Below are 27,876 nucleotides of genomic sequence, written 5' to 3'. Positions count from 1 at the left end.
ATACATTTTATGAAATAAATAGAGAATAAAGAATAATTAATTGACTGTGGCCATTCACACAAAACCTTTTTTTGAAAACAAAGACATCCCAACACAGATAAGCCAATAAGACATACATACCATATGGTGCACATTGATCATTGTGCAGAGATCTTTGGCTGTGCGCATAGGGAAGCACAATCTTCCGCGTAATGTCCGAGCTGATGAAGACCAAGGTGTCCAATGGGAGGGGGGAGTTTTGACCACAGCATAAGTGTAGCACTTTGCTTTTCTCTGTATGACAGACCCTCCAAGTGTCTCTATTTTCCAGGGATGCCCCTGAATTAGAGAAGCTGTCCCGGTTTCTGATCTGATCCTTTTCCCACTTTTCCTTAGGATGCCCCTATTTTCATTGGAGAAATGTTGGAGGGTATGGAGTTATCTGACCCCTGAGCCATCTAAAGGCAATACTGTATAGGAACGGGTTTTAAAAAAAATATTTAATGTTTGATTATGTTTTTATATATGTTGGAATCTGCCCAGAGTGGCAGACTCAGAAAGATGTGTTGGGTATAAATAGTAAAATTAGCCTTATGGAATGGGACGTCTCTATTTTCATCAGAGAAATGTTGGAGGGCATGGGGTGAGTGAATTACAACCAATCACTCAACAGAGGAGAAAGGAAGACAAATATTCCCCTTGCCTGTGGTGACCCCAGACTGCCCCACCAAACTGTCCTGAATTGAAACTCTATGGACCCTCTAAGGGTATTAACAGCGTGGCGTGAATGAGTTGTGGGTTCTGATCTCTGGTTCTGTGTTGCAAAGAGTTGCTGATAGCCTCCTTCCCTGGTCCAATGGGCTCCTTGTCCTCCTCCCTCTCCCCAATCCCACTGCCACTGAAATCATCTGCCTCCTTCTAACATCAGGCTCTCTCTCCCTCAGCTACTCCTGAGAGGTGGGAATCCCATGCATCAAGATGGAACCAGGGAGAGAAACCTCACAAAGAGAAAATACCCAAAGATGATGGTCCAGTGGCTATGGACAGCCAAGGAACCAGGCATCAAATTGCAGTTCAACAATAGACTTGTTTGAGTGGCCTTAGAGCTCAGTTCACCTTCTCCAAAAGAGAATAAGTGTGAGTTACCCCAAGGCCAGGAGTGGGGAACCTTCAGCTCTCCAGACGTTGCTGAACAACAACTCCCATCAGGCCTAGGAGGCACAGTGAATGGCCATGAATGATGGGAATTGTAGTCTAGAAGCATCTGAAGGGCCAAAGGCTCCAACTCCCCCCCCCCCCAATCACACCATAGGGTTATTGTAAAGGGAAACATGAAAATGAAAATTTTACAAACTTAGGAAAATGACAGAGAGTCCTGCAGGATTTCAAGACAGTGTTTCTCCACTATTTTGAACATACATCTGAAGTCCAAAAAAAGTGCAGAACTTGGGGAGTGGGATTCCACTGAGGCCACCCTATTCTGCTAACAAGTCCCTAGCTGATGTGATGCACCCTGTTAGAAACAACAACACAAAAACAAAATCCTGTTGTGCTCTGCATGCCACTAGCTGCTGCATTGACTATTAACAGCTCATATACCCCTCCTTATTCCAATTACAGTATTCTCTGCTGAGGATGCATCATGCCCTCTGACTTTAGCAGAAGGCTGAGTCTCCACTAGAGTATCTGCTCTCCCAGTTACAGACAGAGAAGCAGTGCTGCAACCACCACCTTCTTAATACCATCAGGATCCCAAGGGCTAAACAGCTGAAACTCCTACGGTATTTGACAGGTGGAAGCAGGTAGGGGGGGAGCCGTAGGAAATAAGGAGGGAGGCTGAATTAGGACTCTTCCTTCTGTCTTTCTCAAACTCCCCAATCCTTCTATTTACTTTCTTAGCCCACTTTAAAAATGGGGTGAACATATGAGACCTTTGTGGGTACATGTACAGTTGTGTACAAGAAGGGATTGGCATGAATGGCTATACGGGTCTTCTTTCCCAAGACTCAGAGCTCATCCACACTTTCTTTTTGCCCCATGCTTTCTAGACTATGCCGGTCCATGTCCAAGGACTTTTCTCCCTTTGCCTGAGAAATCCTGATCTTTACAGCTGAATCGGAACAAATAGCAATTGGGGTTTTCTGTGGATTGCTGTTTGATCCGATTCAGCAGTAAAGAGCAGGTTTTCACAAGGAAAGTTCCGGGCCAAAAAGAAAGTGCTCAGACATGGGTCTGGAAATCCCAGACCTGTGCCTAGCAATGCGGGGCAAAGAGAAGTGTAGACGAGCCCTTATATACTAAAAGGTAAAGGTACCCCTGCCCATACGAGCCACTCGTGTCCGACTCTAGGGTTGTGTGCCCATCTCACTTAAGAGGCCGGGGGCCAGCGCTGTCCGGAGACACTTCCGGGTCACGTGGCCAGCGTGACAAAGCTGCTCTGGCGAGCCAGCACCAGCGCAGCACACGGAAACGCCGTTTACCTTCCCGCTATAAAGCGGTACCTATTTATCTACTTGCACTTAGGGGTGCTTTCGAACTGCTACGTGGGCAGGAGCTGGGACCGAAGGATGGGAGCTCACCCCGCAGCGGGGATTCGAACCGCCAACCATACGATCGGCAAGCCCTAGGCACTGTGGTTTTACCCACAGTGCCACCCGCGTCCCTCCTTATATACTGCCTCTCAGTAAAAAGCTCCAAAGGAAAGGTACAATAAAATCAACATAAAAACTATAAAATCACATGCAGGCTCATCAAAACAATAGTAGCAAAAAGCCTGCAAACTGAAGCCACATCAGCATGTGAAGTTCAGCCCCATCCCAACCAAACTGCCTCTGGGCTGCTTTAGTTTTTCTTATTGTTGCCTTTTTTGTCTTATTGTTGCCTTTTTTCATCAGCTCCTCAGTTCCCTTAAACCCTGCTTGCCCCTAGACATCAGTTTCCTTCCTATTCAGTTAGGTCCATACTTCTCAGTCCACTTCCTTTTCTGCACCTCCCCCCTTAGGCACCCTAATCTGTATCTTCATCTCACTCCCTTTTCCTCAATCCTCATCCTGTCCCACACAGAGTTTCCTATCACTGAACTCTGTACTAGGTTTTCATCCCAGCCCAGTGTGTAGTTTTCCCCCCCATCTGCCACAGAAGCTAAGAAGGTGCACATTCTGTTGACTGCTCCCTCCCTGCACATTCAGAGGGTTCATGAACATTTTGTGATGTGACAGTTCAGGCAATCAGTGTCAGAGGTCTTACTGCTATGTGCAAGAATACAATGTATGTTTCTATTTTACTTAATATATGTGGGGTTTTGTGTCAGTGTTGCTTGTGCAGGTTCTCTGCTGTTCACTTGTGTTCCTTTGGTGGTGAGAGAGGTTGGGGTTGGCCCAGGGTGTGGTTATTCATTTGTGGTTGGCTGTGGCGGTCTTTGTTTTCACGTGTGAGTGGGTGTTTTGGATCAGGTTAGCCATATTGATTTGTATGCTGTTGCAGGGGCGCCGACTTATAAAAAATATTGGGGGGGCCCATACCGGGGTCCTGCCCCGGGAAGTTTTCTAAATTTTAGATGAAAATTAGTGAGTTTTAAAGTTTTTTAAAAGTATTTTAGAGTCATATGATCAACATTAGAACCCCGAAAACTCGACTCTCTATAACTCCACACTCCGGGAAACTCGACAAGCCTGAAACACTTTTTGGCTTTGAAAAAAGAAACAAAACATAAACACGCACGGTATTTTCGTAAAAAGCTAATTTAATTTACAGTAACAATTATGCTTATAGACTATTACAGAGCAGTGAATATATAGCTCTGAAAAGACTGAAATGATATTTAAATAAATCCTAAACTATCATTAAAAGAATAAAACATAAAATATTGCTGTCGCACAGTAATAGCACTTTGATTAATAAGTGAAATAGCTAATTTAAGCTTACTTTGAATAAGGCTGAGGGTTCATTAAATAAAAATAATATCTCAAAGTTAATGCTTTAATACAGTTAATAAAGTTAATACAGTATGCCTAATACTGTATGTAAATACTGTAATACTGTATGTAAATAACGGGCTTTAATTGGGTCTTACACCCTAAAAATATTTAAGTATTTGAAAATAACAATTACAGTACTATAGTAATATAGAAATACAGTACTAAACTAGTACTAATATTTCGAAACTGAAAATTTAACATTCTGTATGTATTTAATTCTCTATTTTATAAAGATTTTTAATATCTGACAGTGAGTTTGGAGTAGCCCAATGCAAAAATCCTGAGGATCCATGTGGATCCATGCTTTGTAACCACGTTTTTGCACCACTGTGACCCTAGGCAACAGTGGGTGCGTGATTTTTTTGGTGCAAGATGTAGCCATGGACATGCTATGTGATCTGATGGTGAATTTGGGGTGACCCAATGCAAAAATCCTGAGGATCCATGTGGATCCGTGCTTTCTAACCACGTTTTTGCACCACTGTGACCCTAGGCAACAGTGGGTGCGTGATTTTTTTGGTGCAAGATGTAGCCATGGACATGCTATGTGATCTGATGGTGAATTTGGGGTGACCCAGTGCAAAAATCCTGAGGATCCATGTGGATCCGTGCTTTGTAACCACGTTTTTGCACCATTGTGGCCCCAGGCCACAGTGGGTGCGTGATTTTTTTGGTGCAGGCTGTAGCCATGGACATGCTATGTTATCTGATGGTGAATTTGGGGTGACCCAGTGCAAAGATCCTGTGGATCCATGCTTTGTAACCACGTTTTTGCACCATTGCAGCTCCAGGCAACAGTGGGTGCGTGATTTTTTTGGTACAGACTGTAGCCATGGACATGTAATGTGATCTGATGGTGAATTTGGGGTGACCCAATGCAAAAATCCTGAGGATCCATGTGGATCCGTGCTTTGTCACCACGTTTTAAATGGGGAGGGAAGGAAAAACACAGAAGGGACAAGAAGCACAAGAGGGGTGTGCGGAGAAGCAGCTGGCTAAGAATGCAGGGAAGGAGTTTAACGGGGTGGGGGGGAGGAAAGGAAGGCAAAAGTCCCGGTCCCCCCAAGCCAGCCCTCTCTCTCTCTCTCCCACCTGCGAGTCCCTAGAGCACGGAGAGGAGGAGGTGGTGGGCTGGAGCCTGCACGGCAGTGTGACTAGGAAAGAATTAGAAGGAAGGACTCGATCCTTTCCTTAACCCTCTGCTTGCCAGGAGGGCAGGGGATTCCCTGCTCTTTGTTGAGTTTGAGCAAACGCAGCAACAGAAGCGGGTGGGCAGTAAGACCCTGAGGCAGAATGCAGGAAAGCAGCAGCTTCCGCCTTCCCTCCGCCCGACCACCGGATCTTATTTTTGCCTGATTTTTGCCTATTTTTGCCCCTGCGCTCCGGAGTCAGCTCCAGGGACCACACATTCGCTCAATAACACGCACAGACATTTCCCCTTACTTTTTAGGAGAAAAAATCTGTGTGTTATAGAGCGAAATTTACGGTAATAATTTTCTTAAATTATTGGGGGGGCTGAGCCCCCCCAAACGAATTTTTGAGGGGGCTCGGGCCCCCTCAGGCCCCATGGAGTCGGCGCCTATGTGCTGTTGGTGGATTTTTGTCGTTGTCTTGTTGGGCTGTGTCTACACCACATTGCAATAAATGTTGTAGGTATTTCTACACCACATTGCAATAAATGTTGTAGGTAGGTCCGTGTTCTGTTTTGTATATTTAATAAAATCACCCCATATAGTGTAAAAAATCATCTTGTTTTTTCCTTTCCCCTTGCCACCTTCAGTTTTTGCAAACATTCCCATCTCACATGTTTGTATGTACCTATGATTGGGCATCCTCTCTAACATAACAGAGAGCTATTGTGCCTTATGTAGGCACCTTAGTGTTAAATAACATCTAGTGAATGTGCTCTAGTAGTTGCTGACAGAGATTTATATGGTGCTTTTATCCATAAATTGTTCCATTTATCCTCTTCAATGTTTATATCCCATTTTAATTCCCACCAGCTTTTTAGACCTTCTCCCAGATAAGTGTATAACAAATCAGCTTATGCAGAGAAGGTATTTTGGGCAAACCTTCATGGGCCAAATTTATCCTGCAAGCCAGAGGTTCCCCACTCCTGATATAACAATTGAAAATGGGGTCTGTGGTGCAGACTGGTCTTGAAGGTCTGAAGAGATCGAAGATGACTAGCCTAGCCTGTCCGACAGTGCCTCTCCAGGGAATGGGGCAGTTCTGCCATCTAAAATTCTTTAACTAAAGGAGACGCCAGAGGTCAACTTGGGGACAGCTGTCAGGCCATGTGCTTGGGTGGGAGTCAGCGTGGATTACATGATGGTGGCTGGATGGACTGAAGTGAGCTACAGAGTTACTTATCCTTGCACCCCTCCCAGCTTTCAGCTTATTTTTCTGTGTTTCTCTCTCCCCAGCTCAAACCCATGGAAAGTGAGAACCACACCAGCCAGCCTGATTTTATCCTGCTGGGTTTGTCCAGTGGGCAAGAGCAGGACCGCCTTCTCTTGGCTCTCTTCCTCACCCTGTACCTGCTGAACTTGCTGGGGAACCTGCTGATTATCCTCCTGATCCGCTCCGATGCCCAGCTCCTCCATGCCCCCATGTACTTCTTCCTCAGTCACCTCTCCTTGGTGGATGTTTGCTTCACCTCCACCACCATTCCCAAGATGTTGCGCAACCTTCACACAGGCCACAAGAACATTGCCTATGCTGGCTGCCTGGCCCAGATGTACTTCTTTGTGGCCTTCGCCATCACTGAGAACTTCCTCCTGGGTTCCATGGCCTTTGACCGCTTTGTGGCCATCTGCCAGCCCTTGCACTATTCCTTGGTGATGAGCCCCATGCGGTGTCATGTGATGGTGTTCATTGCCTGGCTGCTGGCCCACCTCCACTCCTTGCTCCACACCGTGCTGATGTCCAGGCTCTCTTTCTGTTCCCCTCGCCACATCCACCATTTCTTCTGTGACTCCCAGCCTTTGCTGGTGATGGCTTGCTCTGAGAAGAACCTCAATGAGATACTGAATTTCTACGAAGGTGGCAGCATTATAATAGGGAACTTCATCCTCATCCTCATCTCCTATGCTTTTATCTTCCGAGCTGTGCTCCGGGTGTCTTCTTCCCAAGGCCGGAGCAAGGCCTTCCAAACCTGCGCATCTCACCTGACTGTGGTCACCCTCTTCTACGGCTCAGCGATTGGAGTCTACTTCCGACCCCTCTCCAGCTACTCTGGGGACAAGGACAAGATTGCCACCGTCATGTACACCGTGGTGACCCCTATGCTCAACCCTCTCATTTACACCCTGAGGAATGCAGACATGAAAGCTGCCCTTCACAGAGCATTGGAGAAAGCAAGACATGCTTTGGGGAAGCCACACAATGTCAAGCCGTGATGGGAAGGAGGGGAACCTGCGATGATCAGTTGTGAGAGACATGAGAGATCAGGCGTGAGTCGGAGAAGCATGGACCTTTGAAGGACACCATTGGTTGGTAGACAGTCATCAAGGCTGTCTTATAAGGCGAGCTGGAAGGGCCTGACCTTATCCAGCTTTCCCACCTGGATATTCTGTGCAGAACCAGTCAACGTCAGAGGGGTAGAAAGGAACTTCCATAGAAATTCCATTCTTCTCCACAGGAGGGAAGTCTGTCTGGGAGCTGGATGCGAGGGTTTTTACTTGGTGCTGGGTAGCAGAGGCAGAACAGGAATCTTGCTGGTTTATTGATCATTGATCATTCAGGTGCCAAACAACCTCCCTCACAAAGCTGGCAGTGGCATTCTCTAGTATACTGTTGGAGAACTTCACTATCAATGTCGAATCTGCCTTGCCTGGGCCAGCTCATGACCTCATGGGTGCCATGACAACCACGGGGCTGTCTCAGTATGTCATGCACACAAGACACATGGCAGGTCATTCCCTAAATCTGGTTTCATGAATGCCCTTCCCGGCAAAGTGCATCTGTCTCCTTCATTATTGAAATTTATAAGAAATTTTAAAACATTCCTATTCACCTAGGCATTTGATGGCTAAAATATACTGGCTATGACAGCCATAAAATTAATAACTGTGAGGGTCTGTGGTTGCTTTTTTAAAAAAAATAAAATAAAATTAGATATTCTAAACATTTTTAGATTGTTTTTAAATGTAGTTTTTATTGTACTGATTTAATCTTTTAATGTTTGCTACCCGAGGAGGAAGGACAGGATATAATAATAATAATAATAATAATAATAATAATAATACAGAGCCCTTCAAAATCTGCTATGGACATAATTGGATGGGGCTTATACTTCAAATAACCTGATATTATTGTTTTCCTGTCCAGAGGCAAAAATACCTTTAACTTTAAAAATGAATTACTTGACCTGCATTGATAACACACTGCTATAGCCATTAAAGGTAAAGGGACCCCTGACCATTAAGTCCAGTCGCGGACGACTCTGGGGTTATGGCGCTCATCTCACTTTACTGGCCGAGGGAGCTAGCATTTGTCCGTAGACAGCGCACAGAAACGCCTTTTACCTTCCCACCTATATATCTACTTGCACTTTGACATGCTTTAGAACTGCTAAGTGGGCAGAAGCTGGGACCGAACAATGGGAGCTCACCCCATTGCGGAGATTCAAACCACCGACCTACGGATTGGCAAGCCCTAGGCTCCAAATGCATTTTAAAAGAAACAACAGAGATACACCTTCAGATATTCTTCAGATACACCTCAGGTGTGACCAAAGCGAAGCCTCAAGAGCGGCTCTTTCTTTCTTTCTTTCTTTCTTTCTTTCTTTCTTTCTTTCTTTCTCTCTCTCTCTCTCTCTCTCTCTCTCTCTCTCTCCTTCTTTCTTATAATCTTTATTTGGTTTTACAAATTCATTCACATTCATATTCATCCATAATAAAAAAAATTACACAAGATTCTTCCGAATCTCAAGACTTCCCTTCTCCCCTCTGTGGGTTCTTTGCGTAACTTTTTAACTGCATATTAAAAGTCCATCCAGTTTACAGTCCTCCATTGTGTCCAAAATCTATTTTAAAATGGTTATTTAAAACCGACTAAAGAGTTCAAGTGTTTACAATGGTCTTTCAAATATAATATAAATTTGTCCCATTATTTGTTGAAGTTTTGATCCTCCTGGTTTCTGATTTTCCCAGTTAGTCTCACCATCTGTGTGTCTCCAATAGTTTCATCTGCTAATCCACCCTGGTAGGCATCTTGTTCTCTTTCATCACCTAAATCTCCGCTCCGTGGTCGGCCTCAGTTAGGAGTGCAACATCTCTCTCTAGTGGCTCATTCTGAAACAACCTGCAACTCATGATAAGCCCAGTAAGCTTCAAACAAGGAGTTACGCTAATACCAGACCATGTTATTACCAAGGAGGCAGGTTTAGTCGTTGTTTGAAGACTATCCCTGTCTCTGGGTCTGGTCATGACCGGAAGGATACTGGAATCAATAAAGGAGACCGAAGTGACCTTAAGGTGCTCCTGTGCAATGCCAGGTCAATGATTCACAAGACCGTTGTCATCCATGACTTGATCATGGATGGAGGACTTGACCTGGCATGTGTAACAGAGACTTCGTTGGATGAAGCAGATGGGCCTGTTCTTGCCGCTGCTTGTCCACCAAGGTTTCTCTTACGCACAGCAACCCAGGTCATACGGGGGGGGGGGGGGGAGTGTTGCAGTGATTTTTAGGAATTCGTTAGCTTGCACCAGGCATCCTGTCGGAAAGATCCAGTTTTCTGAGTGCATGTTCTGGAAGTTGGGCAATAGGGGCAGTACAGGATTCCTTTTGGTGTACCGACCTCCCCGCTGCACCAAGGATTCCCTGCCTGAGCTGCTTCAGGTCGTGGTGGATGGTGTCCTGGAGACACCTAGTTTGGTTGTCCATGGGGATTTTAACATCCATGCCGACACAACCTTACAAGGGGCCGCTCGGGACTTCGTGGAAAGCATGGCCTCCATGGGGCTGTCCCTGAATAAGTTTGGCCCAACTCATAGTCGTGGACATGCCTTAGACCTGGTGTTTACCTTTTTGGATGTGGGTGATCTGACACTAAGTAAAAGTGAAACAAAAGAAGTGCCATGGTCGGATCACTTCGTGGTGCAACTGGACTTCTCCATGACCCTTTCCCTCTGCAAGGAGGTGGGACCAATTTGGATGGTCCGCTCCTACCACTTAATGGATCCAAATGGATTCCAGAGAGTGGTAGGGGATGTTTTATCCCACACTGATGGCCATTCAGCTGATTCCCTGGTAGCCCTGGTGGCCCACTGGAATGCAGAGTTAACCAAGGCTATTGACTGTCTGGCTCCACATTCAGCCCGGACACTGAAGTCCAGCACCAAGGGCCTTCTGGTGGTTCCCTCACTGCGAGAAGTGAGGTTACGGGGAACCAGATAGAGGACCTTCTTGGTAGTGGCACCCGCCCTGTGGAACGCCCTCCCATCAGATGCCAAGGAAAGAAACAACTATCCGACTTTTAGAAGGCATCTGAAGGCAGCCCTGTTTAGAGAAGTTTTTTATGTTTGAAGTTTTATTCTGTTTTTAATGTTCTGTTGAAAGCCGCCTAGAGTAGCTGGGGAAACCCAGCCATATGGGTGGGGTAGAAATAATAAGTTGTTGTTGTTGTTGTTGTTGTTGTTTCCTGACCTGCAGCTAATGAACACAATTTCATTTTTTCACAATTTCAAAGAAATGAGGTCATTCCTGAAATACATTTCCCCATCACTACCTTTCTGGACAGAAAATGCGCTTTTGGAGCACATGGGGATATCTGGAAGAAACCAGATATCTTGGGCCACTGCTCCTTGTTCTCAAGAGAATGTTATCTCCTCAGAAAGATGACAGGGAGGAACTTTGTAAAGTGGTAGTGAGGAAGCTGACATGTAGAGGAATGGGATTTCACCACAGGGTCAAGAGACGACAGAGGCAGGTCAATAACTCCTCCACAGACAGTGGTGGGCAAGAACATTGTTTGTTTGTTTGTTTGTTTGTGTGTTTGTGTGTTTGTTTGTTTGTTTGTTTGTTTGTTTGTTGTGTTTCTTTATCACCTTTTTTTCTCCAAGGAGCTCAAGGTGGCATACATGGTTCTCCCCCTCTTCTTTTAATCCCCACAACAAGTCTGTGGAGTAGTTTAGGCTGAGAGGCAGTGACTGGCCCAACATAAGTCAGTGAGCTTCATGACCAAGCAGGGACTTGAACTCAGATCTGACTCTGCTGTACTACACTGGCTGCTCCTTAACTGGCCGGGAGTTAAGGACAGCTGGATGGAAAAACTGAGCAAGCACCTCAAGAGTCCTCTGATTCATGCAGGAAAGCCCCTCCCCACCACACAACCTCACCTGCAAGGCCCCAAACTGAGGGTCAGAATTTGAACTCTGGAAGCTGCCTTAGCAGAACACTAGCAAAGCTAGCTCAGTATTGCTAACAGCAGCTCTCCAGGGTTTCAGAGCGACACCATACATTTAAAGCACATGACTTCCCCCTCCAAAGAATCTTAGAAACTGTAATTTACCACCCACAAAACTACAATTCCCAGTACCCTTAATAAACCACAGCATCCAGAGTCTTTGGGGCAAGGCGTGTGCTCTGACTGCATGGTATAGATATCTCTCCAAGCTCTACCCAGAGATGGTGGGGATTGAACCTGGGTCCTTGTGCATGCATGCCAAGCAAGTGCTCTACCACTGAGCTACAGTGGCCTGTATAAATTAAGGGACCTATATGGAAGTTGAGTGTGCATGGAAACAATGGAATCCCAAGACTGAGGTCTGAGTTTATCTCTGAGTTCAGGGTGAACCAAAGTGGAAGTTGACTGGACAGCATGAGCAGTGTCAAGGTCCAGAGATCCAGAGATGATCCCTGCTGCTGTTTCCTTATCAGAAGCTCTCTTCAGAGTTTTGGTCCTGCTAATGTCCACAGCCCTTAGAAGTACAGTGGCACCTTGGTTTGCATATGTTTTGGATTACAAACACGTCAAACCCGGAAGTGCGGTTTGCAAGTTTTTTTTGGATTACAACCCATTTGGGGGGGATTATGAACAAAAATTTTTGGAGGCCCCATTAGCGAAAGCGTGCCTTGGGTTACAACCTTCTTTGGTTTACAAATGGACCTCCAGAACAGATTATGGTTGTAAACCAAGGTACCACTGTACTAATAAAGTGGACGCTCAGGTTGTGAACGTGATCCGTGTGGGATGCATGTTCGCAACCCGCAGAGTTCACAAACTGCGCCTGCTTGCCTGCGCACATCCGGGTTGCAATTCGGTGCTTCTGTTGTAGTATTCAACAATGACACAAAGTAGAATTAACAATGCAAACCATTGCCTTTGTGAACAAGCAGTTAGCGTTCAAGATACAAGAAGTCCATGATCCCAGTTTGCAATCTTAGAATATTGCCATTATACATGACTCTCATGTGGTCCTATACAATTTTTTTTTCATTCCACCACCTAAAGAAATCCCATTTCCCGCCACAAATGATTGTACTGCATTCTCCCCTCTGCTGTGGAATTTGCTCTGGTGGACCACACAACACTGCAGAGCTTTCCGGAAACATCTGAAGACTTTATCTCTCTGCCCCCTGCAGGGGTTTCTCCCCCCCTCCACCCCCGTTGAAGGAGGTCTTAATTGGTGGGTTTGTTTTCTATTGCAGGATTTGGCTCTATCTTTGCAATCTTTGCCTGGCAGCTTGTCTTTGCAGTTGTAGGTTTTTACTATAGTTTTTGTACTGATTTTCTGTGTTTTATTGGAAAGTTTAAATCCTTATTGTCAAAGGTTAACTTTATATTATTGTTCGCTTCCTTGTGAGAAATTTTATAAAAGGTGGTGTAGAAATTATTTTTAAAATGAATAAATAATTACATTTCCAAGGCACCTGCACAAAATTACTGCTGCCTTATTTGTAAGTATAATGTTCCTAGTTTTCTGGTGCCATTCCCTCAGAAGCTAAACTTTTGTAGAGAAATCCAACTCTGTCTGGTAGATAATAATATATCACTTACTGTGTCAGAGGATTCCAGTATCAGTTAAAAAGGCTAATTGGAATTCTATTTTCCACCATGAACCGAGATTATCCCCAAAGTTGTTGGTCAAAGTTCATCACTGAAATTGGCCTTTTTCAATGTTATCAGACATTTCATATGACTGTAACAGCCTCTAAACAAGTTGGAACAAGACTTTAGATCATATCTGTGAATCTGGAGTTAATCAACAAAGGATAAGGAAGTGTTGAAAAGGATTCAGATTTGGTCTTTTTTGTTTGTTTGTTTTTTAAAAACCCAATATATTTGATTGAATTGTTAAGTGCTCAAAAAAGTTTCATTTCAGGTTAAGGTTGAGAAGCATAAGTAACCATGTTGAGCCATCAGGTAGGTTAAAAAAACCCCAACTTTAATGGGACCAATAGAATTGTGCAAGCTTTCAAGATCAGCAGAACTATGTATCCAGACTCAGAATCCAGTCTTAAAAAGAAGCATAGGGAATTAAAAAGCTTACACATTAGTTTGCGATAGATCTATTTTGTTGGTCTTAATAAATGTATTGCTGTACCCACAACAACAGCAAAACTTGGGGTCTCTTGAAGACTAATGCAAGCTTATACATGTCTATTCAGAAGTTGAGTTCAATGGGTTTGCTCCCAGGAAGGTGTGTGCACACACCTATTTACCTGTGAGTAAGCCTCAGTGAACTTAGTGGAACTTACTTTTAAGTAAGCAAAAACAGGCATAATTGCTCTGTAATAGGTCTATTGTGCCCTAACCTTTCCTGAACTAGAACTTAATTTTCAGACCCCAGAAGACATTATGACTCAGTATGGATGTGGTGGTCCTGCCTTCAGGCTTGTACATCTTGGAATCTAATTTTTAATGACCTACAAAAGCTTATAAAGCAGCCGCTGGAAAGAACTCCACAACTGGCTGAAATTTTCCTTAAACCAAAATAAAGACAAAACAAAACAAATTCCTTCCAGTAGCACCTTAAAGACCAACTAAGTCAGTTCTTGGTATGAGCTTTCGTGTGCATGCACACTTCTTCAGATACACGCACACGAAAATGCATGATGCATGATGCATGCACACGGAAGCTCATACCAAGAACTGACTTAGTTGGTCTTTAAGGTGCTACTGGAAGGAATTTGTTTTGTTTTGACTATGGCAGACCAACACGGCTACCTATCTGTAACTCAAAATAAAGACGTTCCAGGTGATAATGAGATTTGCTGGAATGCCTCTTAATCACAACGTTCCTGACTGATGCCAAACTCTGGAAATACATGGAAGGTACAACGTGGATATATTAGTAAAATGCATGGCATATATGGAAAAACGGAGACACAAACTCAAAGTTACACATGTTCTTTCAAAATAGGATAAAATGAAGTTTGATTTTATCATGCAAGTCTAGAATCCAGGTCCACCACCACAATAGGAAATGCACAGTGAGCCTACCTCTTCTTTGACTTTTTCATGCCTTATTTTGATACTTTTTCTGATACCTCTCCAGGTTCTCAGTACTGTATTTTTTCTTTGAATCCTGCTTACAGTCTGGATTATATGTATTTGCAGGGGTGACCATTATCTGGATGTTTTTATTGATTGCATGTTTAAAATGATGTCACTTCCTTTATAATTAAAACAATAAAGATTTTTTAAAAATAATAGTAATAAGCCCGTGCTTATGAGCCCCTTTGTGTTTCCACAAGACTTATTTGATATGGTGCTGCCACCCAGCTATCCTTCTGGACTTCCTCAAGGTTAGGGTCTCAGGAGTAAGGCTCGATTTTTAAAAAGCTCCATTGAAATCATCGTCGGAGCCACACATGTCTGGGTTGAAGCGGAGATGGCAGGATGGAAGGCAAGGTATGGCTGGAATCTTGCTCTTCTTGCATCCTCTTTTCTCCCCCCCCCCCATCAAAACTAATTGGCTCTTCTGATCTAATCTAGTCTGAATGTTAATGAGAAGCAAGCAGGGCTCACAGTTCCCCCTTCCTTGCACAATGGTCCATCTCCTTCCCCTCCCATCGCCCTTTGATATTCATGGCTGTAGGAGCCCAACTCCCGCTGTGGGGTGAGACAATGAAGGCTTGATTTGCCCTGGGCCCCTCCAAGAAGACTTTCACAACCTCCATCCATCCATCGAACCAGAAATGGAACCGACTTCAACAACACGAGCTATCTCAAATAACCAGTCCTTCTTAGATGATGTGGGATGGGTCCTCCCTTGGGTGGTATAGAGTTCCTAGGGTGGGTATTTGACATGTTTTTTACGAAGTTCTAGAGAGAGGACCATAAAGGGACTGTAGCTTTCCCCCCACCCCAGTCAAGGATCCTGGTGAGCTGAATGTCTCCTTGGGAGACAATCCTCATTGGTTCAAATTTAGAAGGATAAATAACTACGAACCCCCAAATTTCATGGCTAATGGGGCCAAATTAAGAGTCTTGTGACAGCCTAGAGACTGAACAGGTCTATGATGGCATCTGGGATTTGTGGAGTAATAACAGTCCACTTTCTCAGGTTTATTAAGATGTACAGTTGGTAGATAGATAGCACACACACACACACAGATGCAGAGGGGGGAAACAGTAAACATGATGTTCAAGAACAGCAGCCTGTGACAATTGTACATAAAACCTACATTTATATAAGGAAAGTGCATTGACCAGTCACACTGTGAGTTTATCTTGTGTATGGACTGAAACATTACTTGAAAACTACTTTTTGCATGATGTGGACATTTGACTCAATATATTTCTATCTGTGGAACACTTTGGGACTTCACCCATATTTGAATTCTCCCAGTACATGAGATGTAACAGGGAGTGGGGCTGTAAGTTTCCACTGAATTTTGACCAAGGGATCAGCATATTTGACTGAACTCTCATTATACTTCCAGAATTGCAGTCGCCCAAAATATGGCAATGAATAGCTCAATCTTATTTACTTGCAGTATTTCCACACTCTGATCTTCCTCTAAAACAGGGATGGGTGACCTATGGTCTTCCAGATCATGTTAGACTCCAACCCCCATCAGCCCCTGCCAGCATGACCAAAGATGAGGGAGATGGAACCCAATAACATCTCAAGGACCCCTCCTGTTCTAAATGCAATCTGCCAAAAAGCAAACATAAGGGCCAGACCTGCTTCGCTTCAATAACTGAACTGACTTGTGTGTCTTTGGCCCAGTCTTATCCTGTTAATGCAAGGCACAGTCCAATGTCCATGTTTCTTCTAAGGTGCTGAGGGTAGCATACTCAAGAGTTTCCCCACTTATTCCATCACAACAACCCTGCCAGGTAGGTTAGGCTGAAAGATAGTGATTGGCTCTGGTACACCTGGCCTAAGCAGGAATCTCAACCCATCTCTTACAGGTGGTAAGGTGCATTGTATTGACTTTCCATATTTGATGCGTCTCACTGTTCATCTGAACATGTGGAGTCAGTTTCCATGGACAGGGGGCAGGAGTTCTCAAGTAAGTCCACATCCCCAGGCGTATTGCTCCACACCTTCAGTCACTGGCCTTCCCTGCACTGAGCAGGGCAAGCTTATAGGTGGCCTCTACTCATGTTCCCTGGGCTGGTTGCCAGTGTCAGTGACAAAGTGCTCGGCTGTGTGGTTCCCTGGGCTGATTCGCGATCATTGTAATATCCGATCAGAGGGAACAAAGTGTGGTGCAGTGTTAGGAATGTTAGACTCGGGTTCAAATCCAACAAAGCCATGGAGCTATGAATCAGCTGACCTTGGGCCACTCAGCCTCCTTCACAGGGTTCTTGTGAGTAGCAGGAAGATGTAGAACTTCAGCTTCCAGGAAGAAAGAAGGGATCTAAATGTAATTTAATACATTTGTGAAAAGCACAGTAAACTGGAGGTCTGGGGGCTTAGCTAGAAGGCATATTATCTTTGAGGGAGAGCACAAAGAGCTCAAAAAGCAGGGGAGGAGGAGTCCCTCAGCACAAGTAGCATATCACAGCCCAAAAGAGCTTGTAGAATTTATTCATTTATTCCATTTCTATCTCTCCTGCATACGGGGTTCTCCCTCTCCTCATTTTATCCTCACAACAGCCCTGTGAGGTAGGATGAACTGAGAGACAGGGTCAGAACTGCATGCAGGAATATATAGGGCTGTGGTTTCTTCCTAGGTTCTTAATTCAGGAATGGAGTGTAGCGGTAGAAAGGTGTGACATAAATGTTTAAACAAACCCACACATGTGTCACTATCATTTCCCTCTGGGAAATATCCGAGGTTATGCATCTAGTGAGTTTGTGGCTGAAGAATGATTCGATCACAGGGAATCTCCATCCCCACCACGCAAGCGAACATGCTTAAAAAGGTAAAGGGACCCCTGATCGTTAGATCCTGTGGTGGACGACTCTGGGGTTGCGGCGCTCATCTCGCTTTACTGGCCGAGCGAGCTGGTGTTTGTCCGCAGACAGCTTCCTGGTCATGTGGCCAGCATGGTAAAACCAGAGCAGCGCACGGAAACGCCGTTTACCTTCCCGCCAGAGTGGCACCTATTTATCTACTTGTATTTTGATGTGCTTTTGAACTGCTAGGTTGGCAAGAGCTGGGACTAAGCAACGGGAGCTCACCCCGTCGCTGGGATTCGAACCGCCAACCTTCTGATTGTCAAGCCCTAGGCTCTGTGGTTTAGACCACAGCACCGCCCCCTCCCCCGTGTCCCTAGCTAACATGCTTAGCCACTGCCTAAAACCAGCTCCATTGCCACCAAAAGTGTCTGGATCCCCCAGAACTGAGTAATGGCTCTGCATCCAAGGTTGGGAGCTAAAGAACAGAAGAAAAGCCAAATGAATCAGGCGAATGGCCCATCTAATCTAGCATCCTCTTCTCACAGGTGCTAACCAGATGCCTATTGGAAGTCTGCAAGCAAGACCTGAGTAGAACAGAACTCTCCCCATTTGACCCCATGTTCTAGTATTTATGACGGAGAGAGACCTGCCTATCCAATTTCCCTGTGCCATGTATCATTTTTAAGCACCTCTATCATGTCCATCCTTACCTAGGTGAAGTCCTGTGCTTCAACTGTATGGTTTGTACCCTGCAAATCCCTACTGAAACCTCTGGAGAAATGTGGTTAAGAGAGGACTGTGGACAAAGAAGGCAAATGGCCATATTTATTCAAGGACATCTATTTGAATTAATGTCTACTGATGCTAACTTGCTCTCAGCAACCTTGCCATAATAAGCCAGCTCAGAATGAATGCCAGAATACACTCGCCAAGTCCAGCACTAGTCGCTCACTTGTTCCATGGCTTCAATAACCTCACACACACTTCCTCAAGCATTATCCCCAATGAACTCACTGGGTAGGACTTCCTTCAGTGTCAACCTCCAGAGACTCCAGCTGTAAATCATTCCCTACCAAGTCTTTTGCTTGCAGCAACCCCCAGAAGCCATTGCTATTGCTGTGACTTTGCTTTTCCTCACCGCATTCCCTTGGGGAAGGGGGGGGGTTGCCCTCCCTCCAGAGAGAACTGGAATGGGCAGCCAGCAGCAGGTCTGGTGGGGAGGGCTCATATTTGGGGTGCAGACAGCTCTGGATCCAAGCCCCCTTTATTGCTCCTTTCCCCCCTCCACAACTCAGTCCTTTGTCTCTGTTTGCTTCCCTTCTTCCTGCCCTTCCTCAATTTGCAAATGAATTTCAGCCTTGAAGGCCACATTCCTGCATATCAGATTAAGGGATGTGAGAAGGAAAATACCTCCTTGCATACAGGCAACACACACAAACACACACACTTGTCACTGGTTTCTGAAATCCCTCTCCCAAGTAGGAATAAGGATTGTGGGGGGTTTTTTTGACAGGCCCCAGCAATATCAATCTGCACCAACCTGGGCCAACCTGGCTTCCTCCATCCATCCTTCGGGCTGGGGCTAATATGAGTTGCAGCCCAAAGCATCTGAGGGTGCCAGGCTGCTAAAGGCTGATCTATGGAACCTCAGTCCTCACATATTTGGGAGCGAGCCTCATGGATCACAGAGGGTCTTACTTTTGGGTCAGTGTGCCTGGAGTTAGGCTGCACAATGTCTAAACTTCATTCTATGTGGGGCTACCTTTGAAGGTGATTCGGAAACTGCAATTAATCCAGAATGCGGCAGCTAGATTGGTGACTGGGAGTGGCCGCCGAGACCATATAACACCGGTCCTGAAAGATCTTCATTGGCTCTCAGTACGTTTCCAAGCACAATTCAAAGTCTTGGTGCTGACCTTTAAAGCCCTAAACGGCCTCGGTCCTGTATACCTGAAGGAGTGTCTCCACCCCCATCATCCAACCCAGACACTGAGGTCCAGCTTCGAGGGCCTTCTGGCGGTTCCCTCGCTGTGAGAAGTGAGGTTACAGGGAACCAGGCAGAGGGCCTTCTCGGTAGTGTCGCCTGCCCTGTGGAACGCCCTCCCAGCAGATGTCAAGGCAATAAACAACTACAGTGGACGCTCCGGTTGCGAATGTGATCCGTGTGGGATCACGCAACCCGCAGCGTTCGCAACCCAAAAAAATGCAACCTGAAGCGGCTGTAATCTGAGGTATGACTGTATTTTACTTTTAAAAGACAACTGAAGGTGGCCCTGTTTAGGGAAGTTTTTAATGTCTGACGCTGTATTGTTTTTAATATTCATTTGGAAGCCGCCCAGAGTGGCTAGGGAAACCCAGCCAGATGGGCAGGGTATAAATAATAAATTATTATTATTATTATTATTATATTATTACTAACTCCCATAGAAGCAGAGAAAGTGGTTGCTGCAGGGTACCCTCCAGGTATGCCATTCATTTTCATTTCTTCAATGTTTCATAATGCATCTGAATGATGAAACAAATGAAAAGTGGAATGTACTTCTGTCACATGAACACTACTATACAGCAAATGTGGATAAAGTATGTTTTTTTAAAAATTTTCAATAAAACTTAAACTCTCATATTTTTATCACTTTCCGATTTCTTATCACATTGCCTTCTTTTGCCTTTTTTTTTTTTTTACAGCTTTTATAATTCTGAGTATTTATTTCATTTATACCCCACCATTCCTCCAAGCAGTTCCAGGTAGCATACATAATTCCCCCCTCTAACTTATTCTCACAGCAGCCCTATGAGGGAGACTAGGGTTAGAAACAGTGACTGGCCCATGGTCACCCAGTGAGCTTCATGGCTGAGTGGGGATTTGAACCCTGGTCTCCCAAGACCTAGTCTAAGATTCCATCTACTACACTACACTAGCTCTCAACAGGGAAAGGGCCATAGCTCAGTGGTAGGAGAACTGCCTTGCATGTAGAAGATCTCAGGTTCAACCCACAGCATCTCCAGGTAGATATCAGGTTTGGCATCCAGGTCTCTCAAAGCCAGACTCACAATTCTCATTTCAGTAGCTTACATTTGCTCTCACCAACAACTGTAATTTGAAGAATTTTGGGAGCTGTCTTTCCAAGCGACTAATGTAACAACCATCCTCGTAAGAGTTAAAGGGGAGACCTAAGAACCTTTAAACTTCCCAGTATGGTATAAGAAACAGAACATTTTTTTTTTAATACTATTGAGGACTGCATTCCCTTGAGGGTTATCTAGTGGGCTCAACTCCCCACTCAGCCATGAAGCTCAGTGAACCTTGGACCACAGGGACACATCCTTGCTGATGATGGTCTTCATCTCCAATAAGCATCAGCAATGAGGCTCAGTAATGAGAAACACACACACCCCAAAAAATAAAAATGCTTTCCCCAGCAAATATTGAAATGCTAGTTGGTTAGAAAGCAAGACTGAATTTGGGGTCATGTGTTTCTTTTGGCATTGGCTGAAGTCATTTCACATGCTGAGGAAGAAAACAAAGCCCAGAGATGATTGGATTTGGGCTGGGTGTGAGTCATCTTTGCCTAGATGGTGATAGCATTTACACAAAGGGTGAGTGATAAGGATTGAGTCACTCCATGGAGCATTTGAGGTGCCACCCTTGGCCAATAGCTTAAGTAATGATCTATCAACACAAAGCTCAGGAAATCCCCAGGGAATCTGCCCATCCCATCCAGGCTTCCAAAATAATGGATCTCTGGAGTTTTGGAGAGAGGGGGTCTAGAGGAGGATAACTGCATCTAAGCACTGTGAAAATAAAATGGTGGTTTGAACATAATGGAGCTCTGTCAGTGCAAGGCCAATGTCTCTCAGCATCTTGGTAAGAATACCCACATACAACCCAATACATTTCCTGGCTATTGGAGACAGAGAAACCTACAAGAGACACAGGCGGGCCAGGCATCTGACCCAAACTTTGTATCTTGCACTACAGAGGAACGGACAGGTGAAAGGGGATCAGGGATCTGATACTTTCCACGCCCCCACCCCCAACAGTTGGGACTACCAAGATGTATATGAAATTGAAATACTTTATTGTCACTTGTACAACTTGTATACAGTGAGATTATACGAGCTCCCCCCACTCAGCTCTCTTAGTCTTAATTCCCCTTGTTTACTGATGCATACCCACCAAACCCGAAAGTCAGTTGCCCTGTTGTTGTCTTTTCATTCAGCAGCCTAACAGCCCAAGGATAGAAGCTGTTCTTTACCCTGTTGGGTAAAGAATCATGCTTCTATATCTTCTGCCTGAGGGCAGGAGATCAAGAAAGTGCCGGCCAGGGTGTGAATCATCCCTGAGGGTGTGAATCATCCCTGAGAATTTTCCTCACTCTCCTGAGGCACCCTACAGATTCCGGGACAGCCCATAATAATATCTCATGCTGTATTCACCACCTCTGTAGGCACTTCCTATCCATTGATGTCAAACCAGCGTACCACAGTACCACACCGTGATGCAGTATGAAAGGACACTTTCTATCGTGGAACGCTGGAAGAAGATCATCAAATGTTGATTAACATCCTTCTTTCGCAATACTCTGAGGAAATGGAGTCTCTGTTGAGCTTTCTTAACCAACTGGGTTGTATTGATTTTCCAAGTAAGGTCTTCCCTGGGATAAACTCCTAAGAATTTAAAGGAAGAGACTCTCTCCACACAGCCCTCCCCGATGTACAGCGGGGCTAGTTCTCCTCTCTTCCTCTGAAATTCCAACACCGTCTCCTTTGTCTTGCTAATATTAAGGTGCAAGTTGTTCCCTAGGCACCATGTAGATATTTTTTGGACCTCCCCTCTATACACTGATTCGTCTCCACCTGTTATTAAACCCATTATGGTGGTGTCATCTGCAAACTTAATAATTGCAGTAGATGGGTCAGATGATGCACAATCATATGTATACAATGAATACAGGTAGGGACTTAGCACACATCCCTGTGGTGTGCCAGTGCTGATTTTTAAGGAATTAGATCTTACATGTCCATTCCTCACCGTTTGTGTCCGATCTATCAGAAAGTCTTTAATCCAGTCACAGATGGTAGAAGAAAGCAAATGTGGAGCAAATGTGGTGGAAATAAATCCAGACACCATGGATTTTGCAGGATTGAGAGTTTTGGCAAGAACAGCATTTCTCAACATTAAAAAAACTACCTGTTGTTTGTTTCATACCCATCTTCTGTGAGAAACAATCTGCATGGAACCCCCAGATGGTCTCCCTCTGAGTACTGCCCAGGCCCAGACCTGCTTAGGACCTGCTTCCATGGAGGATAACACACTTAAGTAGTAGTAATGGCTATTTTGTCTTCTGCCTCCACTATCAGAAGCTACATAACTCAGTATGCAAGGATTCGCAGTCAGGAGACCACTGTTGCACCCATGTCTTGCTTGCATGCTTCCAGTGGGAACTGGTTGGCCGCTGTGAGAACAGAATATTGGACAAGGTGGACCATTGGCACAATCTAGGATGACTATTTTTTCTGTTTGTAAGTTCTTATATGCCTTTAGCCCATGCCTAGGCTGTACTCTCTAAATTCTACCTCCTGGGACAACATCATCACCCCATTCTTATGCCACATGAAGTTTGCCCAGACAACAATATGCATTCCACTCCTGCAGGAGGAAAACAGTAGAGCTTGATGTTTTCCTGAGAGTTTTCAGAGCTAGTGTGGTATAGTATGTAAGAGCGTTAGGCTAGGATCTAGGAAACCTGGGTTCAAATCCCCGCTCAGGCATGGTTCTCACTGGGTGGCCTTGGCCCAGTCACTGTCTCTCAGCTAAACCTACCTCACCTTGAGCGGTTCGAATCCAAGTGATGGGGTGAGCTCCCATTGCTCTGTCCCAGCTCCTGCCAACCCAGCAGTTCAAAAGCATGCCAGCGCAAGAAGATAAATAGGTACCACTGTGGCGGGAAGGTAAACGGCATTTCCGTGTGCTCTGGTTTCCGTCACGGTGTTCTGTTACGCCACATTCTGGCCATATGACCCAGAAAGCTGTCTGCAGACAAACACTGGCTCCCTCAGCCTGAAAGCAACATGAGCGCCACAACCCCATAGTCGCCTTTGACTGGACTTAACCATCCAGGGGTCCTTTACCTTTTACCTCTACCTTGGAGCAAATGTCGGGTATAAATGAATGAATTAAATAAAATAGGGAAGACCATGTAGATGGCAGGGCACTTCACCTCCAGCTGATACCTCAAAAAGCAAGTTGTGTTGCTCCAGCCACCACTCCCACACATCCCAGGGGTCACCCAATACTTTCCAACCCCTAGAGAACCCTGTGTATAATTACATACCCCACCCATCTTTCCTCCATGGAGCTCAAGGCAACATGTAAGATTCTCCCCACCCCATTGTTAAACCTCACAACAACCCTGTGAGGTAGGTTAAGCTGAGGCATTGTCTTGCCCGAGGCCATCTAGTGAACGCAGGTTTCCCGAGTCCTTGTCTGACACTCTAATCAGAACACAACACTGGTTCTCTTGAAGCATATCTGACGAGACGAGCCAATGACCCCAGAAGGAATTGCTTCCATCTCAGTAATGGGCGACTTTAAGTCGGAATGGTAGATTTTCATCCATCCAGCTGAAATGGAGTGAATGGAGGGCATATCTGGGAATCTCCAGTTTGAGGGCAGAATGAATTCAATTCACAAATCCAAGCACCGCACAGCAACTTGGGCAAACACTGGTGGCAACATGAAAAGGTCCTGCCACTGAACTTGTGTGTGGGATATGCTGGATCAGGCCAGTGGCCCATCTATTCCAGCATCCTGTTTCCACAGGCAGCCAACCAGATCCCTTGGGAAACCCACAAGCAGGACGTGAGTACAATAGCCCTATCTACTCCAGAGGTTTCCAACAACTGGTATTCCAAAGCATTGCTGCCTCTGACTGTGGAAGCAGAGTGTGGAATCATGTCTTGTAGCCATTGATAACCTTCTCCTCCATGAATTTGTCCGATTCTCTCTCTCTCTCTCTCTCTCTCTCTCTCTCTCTCTCTCTCTTTATTTGATTTTATTAATTTTCCAGAAAAGAGATATAAGAATAACATAACATTATCAAAATAATTGGTCCCCCCCCACATCTTCCCATAAATATACAAACTATATTTGTAGTTGTTGGGTGCCACTCATTAAAAATTGTCAATAAACCTAGGCATGGATTGCATTGTACACCCCAGTTCATAATTTTGCATATTTCTGTAAATACCCTTCTTAAAAATAGCTGTACTAATTCCAATATCCAATACTCTCTTAAAGCCATCTCTCTCTCTCTCTCTCTCTCTCTCTCTCTCTCTCTCTCTCTGTGTGTGTGTGTGTGTGTGTGTGTGAGATAGTTATGGAAGGTTTTGCAATTAAATATATGCTTTCCACTCCAGGGCCGGAAACACAGTGAAGCATTAAAAATACACTTTTGGTTTCAGCCACCCATGCAATCTCATGTCGTGTCCAAACTTTTTTCAAAGAGGGCAGATTTGATGAAGGGCTGTGAGGGCCAACCAAAGGGCCAACCATAGTTGTTAACCTTTTTTTAGGATTGAAGTTGTTGAGCTTTTTTATGATTTTACCCCAAAGTTGTTGAGCTTCTTTTAGGATTGAAATTGCTGAGGTTTAGGATTTTACCCCAGGAAATAAACTGCCACAGGGGCCAATTAAACCGATGGGCGGCCTGAATTAGACCCCCAAAATGGATTTTAGACATGCCTGTCAGAGATCAACCATGGTTGCCCATGAAAACATGATGAAAACCATCTTGACAGCAGGCTTGGCAAAGCCTCAATTATCTGAGATTAACCTCCTGCCTGTATTGCAGGAGGTGAGCTTGAACGTGCTGAAACAGCTATTCTGTGGAATTAAAAATAATAGAATACACAGAGTTAGCACGTTTAACTAGTAAAATAAGAGAACAAGAGGTTCAAGTATATAAAGAGGAATGGGAAAACTTTGTGGCGTATCTGGGAAATAACTGTAAACTATTCTGTAAACTATGCACCATGTTGGGGCAGAGAACTTGTGGCCATTCATCAGATGTTTGGCTCCAATTCCCACCATGCATGGATGGCGATCAAGGATGATGGAAGCTGTAGTCCAACAAAAGCAGCAGGGCCACATGTTCCCCATCACAACACTATCTGGACTGTGTCTGCAATGGCACACTTACCAAGCTATAGACCAGGGATTGGGACCAGGTGTTGTTGGGCTTCAGCTCCCATCATCCCTGACCATTGGCCATTCTGGCTGGGGCTGATGGGAGTTGGAGTCCAGCAAGTAGCCAGAAGAAGTCCATGGGTTCCCCATGTTGAAGGAAGACATAAGAAAAATAAAAACCTACAGTCTAGATGGAAAGACTCCAGGAAGCCACTAGGCATGATCTGGCGGATCACAAGTTTGGCCTAAGGAAGATGGAAAGGAGGATTTTTGGCTTCTAGAGAAGGTAGCAACAGAAACTCTTGGAAAGGAGCAGACTTGGAGAACTTCTCTTTGGCCTTAGGTTCATTCCCTATCAATTGAAAGTTGATTATGGAGTGTCTTTGCAAGTCAACCTTGGCTCCAGGCTTCTGAAACAGTTCCAGGAAGATGCTTATGATGGGTGGGGGATGTTGAGATAGTTGGTGGCAGGACACTTAATCTTCCCATCACAAAGCCTCTCTGTCTATTGAACTTTCATTCAAATGCAGAGATATCCTCCCCCACCCCAACCCCCTATGGGCCAAAGATTTCCTGCCTGTGCCCTCCTCTCAAGACTCTTCCCAAAAACTATTGATATGCAGGAATCTTCAACTCCCCCCCAGCCCTTGCTGTAAGCCAACACCAGCCAGTAGAATGGGAAGCTTGATCCTGGTAGCCAGGATTCCACCCCCATCCACCCCACCTTCTCTGTTAACCACTTCAGTTCTGGAGCAAGATTCCTGAAGACTAAACTAAAATAAAATAAAATAACTCCTGTTTCCAGCCAGATTTGTCCCTAATTAGCACATCTTCTTTCATTGCTATGGATTTGATGGAAAGGGTGCATATATTTGTGTGTGTGTTTATGAAGGATGATTTTATAAAGAATTCATTATAAAAGTCCCATAGAGTTCAATCAACAGAGATTTCTATAGTAAATACTGTGGCCCAAAGTTATGGTTAAACACCATTAACTTAAAATGCATTATAAGATTACTCAAATTCCCCCCCTCAATAAGTATTTCTTTTCCCTTTTCCCTGTTTTGCTTTATTTCACGTGTCTGTATTGGTGTGTGAGAGAGGTTTGTTAGCCTCACCAATTTTGCTGTTGGGGGACCATTTGCTTAAGCAGTTTTATAGATTTCCATATATATTTTGCAAATAACAAACATGAGGAACGAGCAAGAATAAATGGCTTATATAAGCCTGTATTTACTACAGAAACTTAATTTTTAAAAATGCACTTATTACTACCTCTGCATTTGGCCATCTGATCAGTTCAATATTTTAGATGCCGCTGTGAAAAACACTCAACGTACGGTACATCAAAACACTTAGATGCCTTTGGGGGTATTTTTTAATATGTTGTGGGACACGCTGAATATTTATTTTTAACAATGGAAGCATAGGATATAAATCCTCTTAAATAAATAAGAAATACTTGCTCGCTCCCCCCCCCCGCCCCCGTCCCTTAGAATTAAAAGACATGCTGTTAATGTGTAAGGGAGTATGAAGAAGAGAATCTACCCAAATATTCCTGGTTTAGGGAATTAATTCTGATTCCTTGATCTTCCATTATCACTCTAATGCTGATTTCCAAAGGATACTCAGAGATTACTGGATTACTCAGAAGCAGCTAAATCTGCCAAGGCAATAAATAATAGTGGAGGAGTCACTGATTTCCAGGGATAATTACCAGCAGTAGACTAATACTGTATGGGTTTTCAATCTTTCTTCCTCTTTTCTTCTTTTTTCTTTTTTTGCTGCAATCCTATACACAGGTTACTGGAAGCAAGTCTCATTTAACTCAATGTGACTTATTTCTCATAGAGTAGATAGACATTTATACAAGATTGTGCCAATAGAAATTGACTAGGGACATCAACTGAGCATAAGACTGCTGGAAGTTATTCAGAATCATTGTATTGTGGCCCTTATACCTCTGCAAATTAGGTCAGCATTCATTACCTGCATATTTTGGATTTTAAGCCCTGTTTTCTTCTGAGGAAGTGCAAAATATACCTGTTTATGCTTTTATGGTGAACAACATTGCACCCTGTACACACACACACCTCGAAATCAACTATTTAACTTACTTAAAACAGATTGGAATGGAAACGGAAGGAAATGCTACACAAATATTTAGTATGCATGCGAAAATTCTCAGAATCTTACATTTCAAATTGGTATGCACAGTGCTTTTTCCAGGGGGTACTCAAGAATATGCAGTCCCAGCACCTCTTTTTGTTTTTGTTGTTGTTGTTAAAAAGTGTGTCACAACTTCATGCTGAGTAGATATGCTTGTATTTTAAAATACAGAACATTTTTAAAAATAAAATAAAAATTGTGGGGTGGGGTGTAGGGGTGAGAATGGGAGATTAATTCTGGGGAGAGTTGGGTT

The 27,876-nt window shown here is 44.4% G+C and overlaps 1 protein-coding gene and 1 long non-coding RNA gene across 2 annotated transcripts in view; one reads left to right on the top strand and one right to left on the bottom strand.

Moving 5' to 3' along the window:
• Positions 1 to 27,876, bottom strand: part of LOC309332571 — a 264,539-nt gene that overhangs the window by 93,199 nt on the left and 143,464 nt on the right. The window lies entirely within an intron of this gene.
• LOC309332755 (olfactory receptor 1f45-like) lies at positions 1,425 to 7,370 on the top strand. The gene is made up of 2 exons (XM_081845930.1): positions 1,425 to 1,781; positions 6,383 to 7,370. The coding sequence occupies exon 2, from the start codon at positions 6,392 to 6,394 to the stop codon at positions 7,355 to 7,357; it is 966 nt and encodes a 321-aa protein (XP_081702056.1). The 5' UTR covers positions 1,425 to 1,781; positions 6,383 to 6,391; the 3' UTR covers positions 7,358 to 7,370.

Source organism: Podarcis erhardii, assembly GCF_964252035.2.
Source record: "Podarcis erhardii genome assembly, chromosome: 17".
Classification (NCBI taxonomy): domain Eukaryota; kingdom Metazoa; phylum Chordata; class Lepidosauria; order Squamata; family Lacertidae; genus Podarcis; species Podarcis erhardii.
The sequence above is the reverse complement of the archived record's forward strand: the minus strand, read 5'-3'. Positions and strand labels throughout refer to the sequence as shown.

Bases quoted from the DNA above. Each gene is read 5' to 3' on its own strand.
- LOC309332755 (XM_081845930.1), top strand. From the start codon at position 6,392: ATGGAAAGTGAGAACCACACCAGCCAGCCTGATTTTATCCTGCTGGGT.